This window comes from Brachionichthys hirsutus, chromosome 20 (genome assembly GCF_040956055.1).
Source record: "Brachionichthys hirsutus isolate HB-005 chromosome 20, CSIRO-AGI_Bhir_v1, whole genome shotgun sequence".
Lineage (NCBI taxonomy): Eukaryota > Metazoa > Chordata > Actinopteri > Lophiiformes > Brachionichthyidae > Brachionichthys > Brachionichthys hirsutus.
Genome location: NC_090916.1, coordinates 11094085 through 11108309, shown reverse-complemented (window position 1 = coordinate 11108309; position 14225 = coordinate 11094085). Strand labels below are relative to the sequence as shown.

General features: G+C 42.1%; 1 protein-coding gene across 1 annotated transcript in view; it reads right to left on the bottom strand.

The window, feature by feature from the left end:
- psmc6 (proteasome 26S subunit, ATPase 6) overlaps positions 1 to 13639 on the bottom strand; it is a 29923-nt gene extending 16284 nt beyond the window's left edge. The window contains exons 1-6 of the mRNA XM_068753463.1: positions 13542 to 13639; positions 13140 to 13219; positions 6826 to 6865; positions 4592 to 4644; positions 2634 to 2701; positions 1076 to 1190 (exon numbers count right to left, since the gene is read on the bottom strand). Coding sequence (XP_068609564.1) covers positions 1076 to 1190; positions 2634 to 2701; positions 4592 to 4644; positions 6826 to 6865; positions 13140 to 13219; positions 13542 to 13626 — 441 coding nt within the window. The 5' untranslated portion in view covers positions 13627 to 13639. The remainder of the gene's footprint in view (positions 1 to 1075; positions 1191 to 2633; positions 2702 to 4591; positions 4645 to 6825; positions 6866 to 13139; positions 13220 to 13541) is intronic.
- Between the last annotated feature and the right edge of the window lie 586 nt (positions 13640 to 14225).

Sequence of the window (14225 nt, the reverse complement as noted above, 5' to 3'; positions counted from 1 at the left end):
TCATGAATGTAATAACTCAGGTATTGATCTTGATTGTATTGATTTTGTTCTGTGATTGTTTTCTGATAGTTTAGTTCAAGCATGTTTAGTTAGCACTGAATGCTTTGTAGAAACCAGAAGAAAGTTAGTTTTACAATGAAAATACAGGAGGGAATGATAGAGTCAATTAGCTAATTTTCAATGTAATGTAACTGTTAGGTGAAGAACAGTCCCATCTGGTGGGCAGCGATGTTTGCGCCCTAAAGGTATTGTGATGTCACTGGGTCAAGAGGTGGAGCTACGAAGGTGATAAATAAACAGTTCCGGAAAGCGGAACGGAGTTGGTTTTGGAGGAGCGCGCCAGACCACCCGGTCTCGGCTGCGCAAGAGAAAAAGGATCCGTGCCTCTGCCTGATTCATTTCGATGCGTTTAAAATTTAATATCACAATGTTAGAGACTTTATCCCTAACACAGGGAAACACAGAACCCAACTTGACCCACAAGAACAAGCACTTTGGAGACGGAGGCAAGAAAAAACTTCCCTTTAACAGGCAGAAACCTTGGACAGAACCTAGGCTCATGGTGGACGGCAATCTGTCTGACCAGCTGGGTTGCGAGAGAGAGAGAGAGAGAGAGAGAGAGAGCACCCGACTTTGAGCTGATCAGTGGGATGTTTGCATTACTCTGCATCGTTATTGATCTTTAGAACAGATTGTAAACCTTAATCTGCTTGACAAGAAGTGTCCATATATTTCAGTTGTGCTAATAATTAGTCGAAGTGAGTGAGGCAATACGGTTTTTTTCTGACTCCTGTAGCAGCATGCAGCGATGTTTATTTCCTCTGTTCTTTGACAAAAATGCATCAACACCGAATGAAAAAAGCCTTCACTAAAATATTTAAAGCCCCTCTGCTGGCATTGCAGCGAAATATTCATACCCTTGAAATATCTGACCGGGAAGATCGTCAACTTTGCTATGGAACAAGATGCTGGTTCATCCCTTTCGGCCAGAAACTGTCCGAGTGACCTCTTTGTCACAGGAAGGGCAGGAGGGGGCATGATACGGAAAGGTAAATTGAAGAAGCTTTGTCCTTACCTCTCTCAGCTCACGAATCTGTTCTGACAAGCCTCCAATCTCAGAGTAGGAGACGCTTCCCGGGTCTTCATGGGACATGTTGTAAACCAAAGGGTCCACCTCTCTGGGCAGGTACCTTTGAAAGACCAACCACCACATAATGAACACACACAATTACTAGGCGTGCACCGCTTGCAACTTTCTGATAAAAAAAAAATCCTGACCTGCCGATACCGATCTTTTTAATAACTGACAGAAACACCTTCAATTTTCCAATCTCATTTATTGAAGACAGACAAAACTTGTGTAACAGGTTACACTGCAGACCTGTTGTGAGCCTCTCAGCAAAATAAAGTGCACAGCCGTATTCTGCTTTTACAGATGAAAGGAAATGACGAGGTTTGAGGTCGTTAATAAAACAGGACAAACTACTTAAACCACCAATAAGGTGTCCTGAGTTTTAGCTTTTCTTTCCTGCGGTGCAAAAACAAAAAATGGCCAAACGCAGCAGCTTTGTGACTATTTCAATGTAAAATGTCCTATCTAAAAATTAATGCCATCAAGCGATTACATTTTATTGAGTGAATCAAGATCTGTAATTAATAAATAAATTAAGCTTTTTGGGATTTAATCAAACAATTGCAGAGAAAAGTTGAGAAATAATAATTGTAAGCTGTGTGTACAGAACGCCGGGAAAAAATAGCGATATATTCAATGACAAATTACTAGAAATGTACAACTCAATCAGTAATAAAATTATTTTTGTCTGTGGAGAGATCCCGGACTCTAGAATTACTAGTAAATTCACAGTGTCTACTAAACTGTGCACTTGAATTCTGAATACTTTGCACTGATCTAGTTTGGTAAACGAGACCATTTACCTGTATTGTTACATGTCGGTGAATTATATACGAAGGACTTTCAACGGCAACAAGACAGCAAGGGCTTTTTTGAAATGCTCCTCTTAGACAGGATGTTTGACTGTACTTGTACTGTAATACATGCTACTGTTTGAATGTACTTGTACTGTAATACATTATATCTAATAAATATATTCATCATCATCATCAACACTAAATGTAATTGCTGTATTACAAAGTTTGTTACCAATAAATCAATAAATGTGCTTTACAATTTGAGACAAGTGTATTTAATTATATGGGTTAAGGTTTGTAGCTTTTTATACAAGGCTCTGCCCAATTTCATTATATCATCATATCATGATACATGCTGTGGTCCATAGTGTGAAAGCTCACCTCAATCCTAGTGCATATATGTACACGTATGTGTACAATGTATAAGTATATGTGAATACATATAGATATTGAGTAAAAATTGATTGCCTCCTGATAATCTTCATCTGCGTTAAAGCCTTTCTAATACTGTCCCTTGTCTCTGTCATATTGAAATGTGGACTTAAATAAAACTCATTCATCCAGTCACACAAAAATGTGACTGGATGAAAGGCTAAAGGCATTTCTGTAGACATACTAGCAAACCGTCAACAAACATCCCAATATTACAAGACTCCTGTAAATTGAGGCCTTTGTCTTTGAAGTGAAAATTATATCCAGCATACCTCATTATTGTGAGTGTAGTCATATCCAAAGCCACTCTGGTGCCTGGCTTCAACTGTGACTTGTCCAACTGCATAGATAAATACTTGAGATTAGACATCATATTCTACACAGGTCAAAATGTACGCAGCCTTAAATAATGTTAGAAAGATTTAAAGTTTGTGTTCTACCCATAAACACTTTTACCCAACACCGTTACTGCTGTAATCGCAACAACAACTCTGGACTCTGGACTGGGACTCAAACGTGGAAGATTTAAAGCAAATAATATAAAAACTATTTCTTAACTACTAGTCTACTACTACTGGGAAACTAGGGTCGCTTTCACACCAGAGCCGTTTGGGCCGCTTTAAACTGACCTCTGAACTCTGGTCCGCCTGAAAATGTGGGTCTCAGTTCATATGCAGTGTGAAAGCTACCGGACCAAACACAGGACCAAAACGTACGAGCCATGTGCATTTGAAACAGAGAAACACCATGGAGAATAAAATAAATAAAAAAACACCAGGGAGGGACTAAATAATAATGCGTTGATTTTATAGAGCTTTTCAAGGCATCCAAAGACACTCTACATTGTGCATTATTCATTCACTCCATACTGTGTGGTAAAGCTACCACTGCCACAGCTGCCCTCGGGTAGATACAGCTGACTGGGGCAGACTGACAGAGCAAGGCTGCCAATTTGCACCATCTGCCCTCCTGACCACCACCGACATTCACACGCTCACTTGTACACGTGCCAGAGCCGGGAATCAAACCGCCAACCTCTCGATCATGGGACGACCCGCTCAACCACCAGAGCACCATCGTCGCCCACTTCCCCTCCTACTTTGTCCAATCAACGAGCGCCCCTTTCAACCATGTGATGCTGCTCAGAAAGTTCCGTTTGCTTTAGAAATCAGTGTGAAAGCAGAACCGAAACAAGTGATGAATGCAAGAATGGAAGAGTCCGCTTGGTCGGGTGTGAAAACGACTTAAGGACACCCTATGTTTCTGTTAACTTCTCTAATGAGTAAATTCTTCTCAGAGACCCACCAACTTGTTCGTAACAGGATATATGCCATAGGCTGGATAAAATTAGACCTCTAAAAAATCCTACTCAGATACTCTACTTAACTTCAGAAATATACAGTTACAGTTAACCCATAAATTAACACCCCCCCCGCGTAAAAAGCAGAAAAGGCTGGCAACGGTCAACGACAATACATCGTCACGCAAGATGGAGAATTGAGGTCATGGGTTCGGTCCCTTTTAGGGTTTTCTTTACAATTGTGTAGTTACGGCCTTTGATGCCCTTTTCTAATTGCGCCAAATTTGCAGAAGTCGCAAAAGTTTATATATAAATATTGCTTTCAATATTGTTTTAAAAAAGGTGCTTACCACCCAAAAAAATTTAGTTGTTGAATGTCAGTTTGTTTCCTAGATATTTGTGTTATTCAAAACCATTCATCAATCAAATCAGGTTTCAGTGTTTTAGTATGTCAGCATATTATACCGATTGCGCCACCATATCATTTAATGTATGGAAATGAATGCATCATTATTTAATGCAAACCATTAAATTCCCAATCCTCCTTTCATTTCTAAATTTATTGAGAAAACAGTCATAAATCCAAAATACAGGCAGGATTATTGTAATTCTCTCAGACTAAGCCCAGTAAATAAATAAAAGACTTTCCATTGAATCCAGAATGCTGCTGGACATGCAGGCTGTCCTCTGGCTGTATCTATGAGGGGTGCAAACGTAACCCTGACCCCTATAGCCACCCAAGTCAATAAGATGCATCATTAGACATTGCGTCGGTTCCACCCACTTTCTGGTTACTAGAAAAAAACTCAATGAGTCTGTGCAAAAAGACCCGCACGGCAAGATATTGGACCTTCAAGTAGCATTGTAGCTCAAACAGGGCTCAGAGACACAACTAACTCTTTAACATATTAGGAGGTGTTCGGGTCCTACCTGTCTGCGGCAGCCGACCACATATCGGGGGCCATTGGTGGCCTTGACAATGACTTGAACAAACAAAAAGAGATAATGACTGAGTGAGACACAGTTCAACATTCCTCATTCACAGACTGTCATTTCTCTGAGAAGCTTCCCGCTGCTCAGGCTTTTTGAGTAGAGATGAATCGTAGAATGACGAGGAGCAGGTCCTTCAAGGCCACATGAAACACTGCAGACCACAGATTGGACACGGCTACTGTGTTCTGCATAGCAACAATACATGACTGCCGTTGTTAAAGAGTCAAGCTACTTCTAAACTGTGGGCAAAATACAGAAAGGGTGCGGTCAGTGATGAAACAAGACTCTTCTCGTTACACACGATTGTGACTACGGTGATGGAAGAACTTTGATACGTTAGGTTATTCTCAATTTATAATTAACTGATTTTAATTACTACTAAATCGTTAGTTGGTAACAGCCTGATTTCTCTTTGTTGACTTTATGGTATTTGTGGTGTCATTGTAATGTCTTAAATATTCATCTTAAATGTGCAAATATATCTCTGCAAAAAAGCCTGCATTTCCTGATCTGATATTTGATACTTGTGATATTAATGTTTTTATCTTATTTTCTGACTTATTTTCTTCTCGGGACGCCTTAGTGGCTTAGTGAATTATTTAGAAAAGAATTGCCTCCACCAAGGTGGCTATGTTTCTGTCTATTAGCAAGATTACGGAAAAACTGCTGGATGGACGTTAATGGACAAAAGTAAACTGAAGGTGGGTCTCGTCCAATTTCGATCCCATTACATTTTGAGAGTGATCCGGATTCCCGGATTTCTGATCCAGAACGTGGTCAGGGAAAAATATTCAATTTTAACATTGAAAACCCATTTATGGATTAAAAAAACTATTAAAATACACAAATTCCAACCCACTCTTACTTTTCATGGTTGGTGTAGAAAGAAACAGATCATTTATAACCTTTCCATGGTGATCCAGTTCACCACGGGGACGGTGTAAATCCAATTACGAGGGGAATGAGTTGCTTGGCGGAGGTTTGCGCTCTCAGAGTGCTTTTCTAGTTCAAATTCCATTTCATTTCATTGAACAACAATTATTTGAAACTAAAAACATTCTCGTCCTCAGCTTACCGTATTTTCACACCCATAGGATGCGCCTAAAAGTCTTAGATTTTTTCCAAAATGTGCCGCGCGTCCATTGGTCCGCGCGGCCTATTTGTTGTTGTAAGGCGGACTCAGTCAGGTGCCTCGCGGAGTGATACGTACCGATGCGCTTCACCATAGTAAACTATTATGGCGTGCTAGCGAAGTGGCTGCCGAGGCTGGTGGTCCCGCAGCAGAACACGGGAATAGAGCAGCGGAGAGAGAATCCAGCATTAATGAATCCATGGAGGAAGAGGAGGAAGCAAGAAGAAGACCTGCAGCAACTCGGCTCCTGCGATCTGCGACTCCGTGCGCGCTGATCTCACCGATACGGTCTAAACCGGAGTGAAGCAAGCTAACGCGCTAACGGGCTAACTAGCAAGCTAGCTTATCAGCATCATCCCCGGTGGATTAACCAAAGAACTCCAACCGCGCAACGTTAAACTGCGAGCTGCGTGGGAGCGCTGGACGACAGAAGGAGAACACAGTTCCACTCAGAGTGGAAGGCAGCGCAGCGCCACCGTTTGACTGGATTGTAGCTGCTTCGGCTAACTGTCTGCTAGCATTGTTGTTCGAGCCTTCGCAGAAGCCGGCATCCCGCCGCACGGCACGGAAAGAGACTGACAGTGAAGAAAGGGAGACCGGCATGTTTGACGGAGATCTAGCGCAGCTGTTCACTACAGAAACAGAGGATGAGGACTTTGATGGGTTTGATTAATGACTCTGTTTTGCTCCGGCTCTATTTCTTAAAACGCGCACCAGTATGCTTGTTTGATTGATGACGATTAAAGGTGTGAGTAACAAACTCAGTTTTGCTCCTGCTTTATTTTGCACACCTATCATGCCGGCGCCTTTTGATCCGCGCGCCCTTTGTACGTTTGAAATACCGAAAAATCAGCTGTTAATGAGACTGCGGCGAATCACCAGGTGCGTCATAAGGTCGTGAAAATACGGTAATTTTAGGATACGTCTTTTACTGCAGTTACAGTGGATGGTTGATAAAATCAGGCTGCATGGCTGATATTAGGATCCTCACTGATGGCGATGAGCTCTGAGCCACTTGTGCAGAAGCCAATGAACTTACATTTTTCATCAGTTAGCTGCTTGAGCACTTCTCCAACAATCTGTAGAAAATGCAGAAATATTGTTATTAGTTAGTAAAAAGGAAAATGCATTGCGTTACAGAATGCTGTCCCCAATCACACCCAGATAAACACATTATTCACGCAGTGAATGCTGCAGCAGCAACATTCACATGAACACGGGGACAGGATCTAAGAAAGCTCGAACGCAGGGGTGTCAAACTCTGGCCCGCGGGCCAAATTTGCCCCGCAGTGTAATTATATATAAAATCAATATTAGAGCTGGCCCGCCGGTACAGAACAGCACATTCACCGCTAATACTACAAATCCCATAATGCCATTTATCTTATTTGACATTATTTATGTACACTATTTTATATATATTGTGGCAACTTTATTTTTCTTTTGATGTGGCCTTATACATTGTTTACCTATTTATTTTGCATTTTAATGTACAAAAAACACATTTTTGCGGCGTGCCCGGGTGGGGTGGGGGCCCCAGGAATTTCTTGGAGTCCCAATAGACCAGGGGTGGGCAAACTTTTTGATGTGCGGGCCACATTGGGTTTGAAATTTTGACAGAGGGGCCGGGCCAGGAGCATTTGGATGAGTGTTTGGATATACTAAAGCGCTGCGTGTAGTGTGCAAACCTCATAGCACAGTAAACACACAGATAAATGTACAACCAGATTTACTAACAGTGTGTACGAAGAACTGCGTCTTTCAAATGTGCAAAATAGCCCTAATGCAGGTAGTACGTTTGTCTCAATGAATATGCAATATGCAGCATTTACACATATTTTGGCACAACAGTGTGAGGAGAAATGTAAATAGATTAAAATAGAACAACAGTGTGAGGAGAAATGTAAATAGATTAAAATAGAACAACAGTGTGAGGAGAAATGTAAATAGATTAAAATAGAACAACAGTGTGAGGAGAAATGTAAATAGATTAAAATAGAACAACAGTGTGAGGAGAAATGTAAATAGATTAAAATAGAACAACAGTGTGAGGAGAAATGTAAATAGATTAAAATAGCACAATAGTGTGAGGAGAAATGTAAATAGATTAAAATCGAACTACAGTGTGAGGAGAAATGTAAATACCGTATTTTCCGGATTATTAGTCGTGGTTTTTGTCATAGTTTGGTCGGGGGTGCGACTTATAAATCGGAGCGACTTATATATGCTTTTTTTTACAAAATCTGTGAGCGCAGAGACAGTAGCCTACACATTTCTATAACAGGTGTTACAGGGAACTCTGTGACCCGTCAGAACCTGTCGCGGTTTCTGGAGGTTCAGAGTTATCTGTCACACCTGTTATCTAAAAACACCAATTAGAAGGGCTGATTGAAAATGGCGCCGAAAAGAAAGTCATATTCCGCGGCTTACAAGCTTCAGATAGTGAAATATGGAGCCGAAAACGGCAATCGAGCAGCAGAAAGAAAGTTTGGAGTGAGCAAAAAACTTGTAAGGGACTGGCGAAAAGCAGAGGTTACGCTTACTGAAATGAAGAAAACAAAGAAAGCTAATCGCGGGCGACAAGCTAGGTGGCCGCAGTTGGAGGAACGAGTTCACGCATGGGTGCTTGAACAACGTGCTGCTGGGAGAGCTTTGTCAACGGTGCAGTTGCGTCTCCACGCCCAGGTGGTTGCCAGGGCAGTGAATATAAACGGCTTTGCGGGAGGACCTTCTTGGTGTTACCGCTTCATGCAACGCAAACGCCTCTCTATCAGAGCTAGGACGACACTGTCCCAAAAACTGCCAGCGGACTTCCAAGCCAAGGTTGACAGTTTCCGCGCGTTCATTGAAAAGCATGTAAGTGATCACAACGTGACACCGGATCATATTATTAACATGGACGAGGTCCCCCTCACTTTTGACATCCCCATGGGCCGAAGTGTTGCAGAGAAAGGGCAAAAAAGTGTGAATATCGTTACAACTGGTCATGAGAGATCACACTTCACAGTGGTGCTGGCATGTTGTGGAGACGGATCAAAACTGCCACCGATGGTCATTTTCAAACGAAAAACCATGCCAAAAATCCAATCCTCCTCAGTTGAAGTCGCCGTGAACGAGAAAGGGTGGATTGATCAAGAAATGATGAACTTGTGGCTTACAAAGTGCTATAATAAGCGACCGGATGGCTTCTTTAGAGCACGCAAAGCTACTAAATCTCAATCATTTCTGCTGCACTCATTGTTGTTCCACTGCTGTGCATAAATGCGCACTTCATTAAAAGAACGGGATTTATTGATCATGACGCTGATCGTCTGCTCACACACGGAGGTCGAGCCAAACAGCAGCAGCATCTTCTGTGCCGTCCTCCGGAGGTTTGGAAACGTTGCTTCGTTAAGTGAGACATAAAAGTAATTCAGGTTAAGAGACTTGAACTTATCCTTTGAGGCGGAGTCGGACTGAAGATCGATCAGTTCCAGCTGCAGCTCCTGCGGTGCTGTTTCAGGGTCTCTTGGCATATCAGACATGCAGCCGTAGATCGGATTTCGGTGAAAAGAAATCTTGTTGTCCGCTCTTTATTAAACACTCGGCCCTCACCGTCTACTTCGCTTTTCTTTGGTCCGCTCATTTCTACAGATGGGGTCAGAGAGCAACGGGGAAAACGAAACGAAACTAGAGTAATATGCTATGCGCCACCGATGGTCAGTGCGCCATCTGCTGGTGAAACACGGGTATTACAGGGACAAAATGAAAGTTATGATTTTAAATTTTTAGGTAGTTGGACAAGTTCGGCGGGCCGTATTGAAAAGCATAACGGGCCGTGGTTTGCCCATGTCTGCAACAGACCCTAGCAACGCTACTGTATATATTAACACATATTTTGTATAATATAACACATGGAATTACAGCAATAAACAAATCTAAATTCGGTTCGGTTTGTTTTCGTGATAAATTCATATTTGAGCAGTCATGTGACATTACGGAACTCAAGTCAGTTAAATAAAATGTTTGCCCCCCTGACACAAATGTTAAGCTCCGCCCAGGATTCCAGGTATCTGGCTTGGGCTCATCAGATTAGATCAGTGTTGCAAACTGAGCAGTAATTAACGCTTTCTTGATGCACCTTTTCTTGCTACTCCAAGGCCTGAATGGTTGCTTCATTCATTATTTTATTTTCACATTTATTAGCCTGTGGAAAAGTTTATTTTCATATTTACCTCAGAAGCCTGCAAATAATAAAACATACAATTTCTATTTAAAATACGATTTTTTAATTTGAAATTTGATTTTTCACGTCTTCATGATTGAATTACAAAAGCGTTGCTTGTTCCATAATCAATGTTAAAGCAAAACTTGTTTGGGTCCATATTAAAGGTTCATTTATTCAACATTGGCCCGTGACTGATTAATTTTAAATTCTGGCCCACTGTGTATTTGAGTTTGACACCCCTGCTCTAACGTGTTGCATTCTGAAGGGGCTGGCTGATATCAGCATCTAGATAAATCACACTACAATAGCCAGTCAGGTAAGATGGCCATTAGTAATAAGAATGCATAGTTTAAGCTGCCATTGTATATCAACAATACCACAATGGTGTGAAAAAGTACAACCCCTGACAAAAAACATGGAATCACCGCTTGTGGAGGGAAAAAAAGCAAATCACTGACAAGGCTCAAAACTATTACTGGTAATACCTAAAAAGTCAACCTTCTGACTTTGTGAAACAAAACCAAAAAATAAAGACAGAAAATCCTTTTAGTCATAACTTCTTTTTGGATCGAGTGGAAGAAAAACAGAACATGACATCACTCAATTCTAAAGAAAATATTACAATATTGAATTACCCTGTAACTGGCTTTTCAAACAAACACCTGCATCAGATTAAATCTGCTAAAGCAGTGGTTCTTAACCGGGGTTCGGCGGAGCCTCCGCCGTGGAGGTCAAGACACACCCGACTCATCGTGTCAATTCGTGATGACACGCCCCCTCCTGGCCGTCACTGGCTGCAGATTATCACGCTACATTGCTTGGCCAATCAGTGCTGCGGGAATTTAGTGCGCTCAGTATTCAACGTGACTGTCGTGCTCATGCTGGTGAACAAAGCTAAGGTGCAGCAGTGCTAAAGAAACACGCCAGACTAGCTGAAGATGTTTTATTTGCTCTTACTGGTAATAATAAAGTTCCTTGTCCTCGATACCTCCACCTCCGCTCCGGGCTTCACTCTCTCCCTCTCACAGGGGAGGGGCGCACACACGCACTCGCATTCACACAATGAGCTACCCATCCCAACACAGGAGCGAGACACATCTCACACCAGACTAACTATGTCGAGCAAAAAAAGCGGTCGGACAAATATGTACAACACGGATTCACGTGCATCACGGAACGTATTTGGGAGTTAGCGTCCTATCGGCACTAAATCTTTTTTTATTGAAAGATACTGCATGACAAGTCAAAACAAAACATTAAACAAACATAATAAATACAATACGCTTTCCAGGGGGAGAATCTGCATGACGGAGCCCCCTCTAGTGTCGCACCAGCAAACCTAAAGGAACACTTTTTGAAGCTACACGGAGATGGGGAATTATTATTGCTAAGAAAGCCCTGGAATGTTTAATACCATTTGTTACAACATATCTTTGTGAGCAATCCTTTGAGGATGCCGGACATAAAAACGAAGAAAAGGAGCAGACTTTGCCGTGAACATGACATGAGAGCGGCACCGAGGTGAAGCCACGCACCTGAACTGTCTCTCAGGTAACGGCAGAATCACTCTGATTGGCCGGGATGTAATTTCTAGTGAGTTCATGCACTGTGTTTGTTTTGTTCTCTGAAGGTGATGTTCATGCACGGTTTATTTTGTGCACCATTAAAGAATCATATACCTATGTCTTAAATTTTATTTCCAGATCTATTTTGTTTTTCACTAAAGAAGGGTTCGGTGACAGCGCATATGGAACTGGTGGGGTTCGTACCTGCAACAAGGTTAAGAACCACTGTGCTAATTAGTCTGCAGTTTAAAAATATTTTTAAATAAGAGTGCTCAGACCTTGGAGAGCTGTTGCACCGAGTGCATATATAAATATATACAGTATACACATTACATTTTAATTACCACAGAATTGTATTAATCAGAAATTCTCTTCACGTTTTTGAGTATCTATTCTAAACCAAAATATTTTTGGATTTCAGATGTTGTTAATAACATTGACTTGAACCTTTATATTTGTTCTTGTAGCAACTTGATTTGATAGAATTGCTCGCTTGCTCAGTGATGTATGTGCAGGTTTACGTCAACCCCCACCCTACATGTCTTTGAGATGATCAGCCTCTCATATAATTTATTTTACAAGGTTTTAGCTTGTTAAGCTGCAAGTGGGCATGATTTACTTGGATCAATTGAAATGAAAGTGTTAATATTTAAATGGGTCCCAGACCACTTTGCACTGGGACCCCTGCCCTAGGGGACTGTCTTCAAGCTGCTGCACATGCACCCTTCAGCGACAGCATGTAGAAAACTTCACTGGATGTTGCGGGAGCAGATCACAGGAGAGCGCGAGACAACAGAGAGACTGGAAAAATGAAAACCTGATTCCTGAACAATTTTATTCTATTTTGCTTCTAGGAGATGCGTTGAATTCAGGTAAAGAAATAGCTATTTAAGTCTTATCTTGATGATTTGAACATAAGCAAGAATATAGCACAACACGCATGTGGAAGCAGTGCTCGGTTGACTTAAATGTTATTTATAAAATATTTTGACCATAAAAAAAACAAATACACAAGCAGCCTATGCTGGCTGGCTCCATTGTCTCCTACCACGACCTTAGTGACCAACCCCCCTCTTCTCCTTCTGAGTAAAACAGAACAAGAAGAAACACAAACCCAGGAGGACAGTTACCCTCATTTTATGGATGAGGACTCCACTTCAAAGGAATAGTCCCTCTGCCTCCCAACGCTGTACCGGCAAACGATACAGAATTATGCTTTGTTTTTCATAATACTCAGACGTATGTGTTAGCTGTTGTTGAGATACACGTCTTTACATATTCATATTGATCATTGTCCCGTGAGGGGTCACCACAGCAACTCAACACTGGTAATAATTATACATAACGTCACGGTCCTGTCATAGAGCAAAGAAAATGCACGTCACAATGGTGAGAAATAACCTTCACTGTTTGGACCGCTTCCAATAACTATTAGACCAATGTGTTTTTACGCACTTTAACCAACTTGTCCTGTATCAACCATATTTATGGTTCTGTAATATGTGGATTTACAAAACTGCATCGAGTCGCCTGTTATTAATAAACACGTGACTTACAATACATGAAATGCGATGCTCTTACCTGGCCCACACTTTGCAGCGCCTTCAAGTCATTCTCAGACTTCTCGTACTGCTTGGTTTGTTCTCTCAGTTGTTCTCTCACTGGAAACAGAACAGGAGCATCCGGTCAGACACGTTCAGAACCCCCGACTCAACGACTCTCATTCGCCGATTACAACACCTTAATGTAAAAGCTCTTTATCTGTGAAGCTCTAGTCAGGCTAACAGCACTGTGCTACTCCTTAGCAGCGTTGTATAAGCTAGGCTAACCAGTTTGCTTCCATTCATTTCAACGAGGATGCTAACGGCATGACGAAGCACCAGCTAGCTGCCCAGCTAGCACGCAGCGGCTGCCCCGATGACGCCTCCATAAAGCGCGTCTGTCGCCGCCACACAGCGAGCGTCGCAACGAAACGTCATTTACGTTCTTTCAGCCTTCCATCAACTTCTTTATGTTCCAACAACTTCTTTCTGTAGTCCTGAAGCGCTTTCTCTCTCCCGTCCGCCATGATGCCGCACTGAATGCCGGGAAATGCAGCGCCACGCACTGAATGCTGGGAAACGCAGCGTCACGCAAAGCAGCAGACCGGGCTCTGCCTGCCTTGATTTCAATAGTTTTGCCACATTGAATAACACTTTAAAATAAATGATTTTTTTTTTAGATATCCAACGTCATTATGGAACTTTATATCCCCGCCGAGGCCGAAGTTATGTAATCGCCGCGTTGGTTGGTTTGTTTGTTTGTAAATAACTCAAACGGTTATGAACGGATTTGATGAATTTTCAGAAAATATTGGGAGCGTTACCAGGAACAGATGATTACGTTTTGGTAGTGATCAAGAAGAGATCCTGGCTTATGGATCACTTTCGTTAACATTTGTGAACGAAGAGGCTTGCGATGGTTTACTGTGGTGACCAGCGTTGCAGGTCAACCGCCAGCTGCGGCTAACAGCTGATGCTGCTAACAGCTGGTGCAGCTAACAGCTGGTGCTCAGGCAGCTAACAGCTGGTGCTGCTAACAGCTGGTGCTGATGCTGCTAACAGCTGATGCTGCTAACAGCTGGTGCAGCTAACAGCTGGTGCAGCTAACAGCTGGTGCAGCTAACAG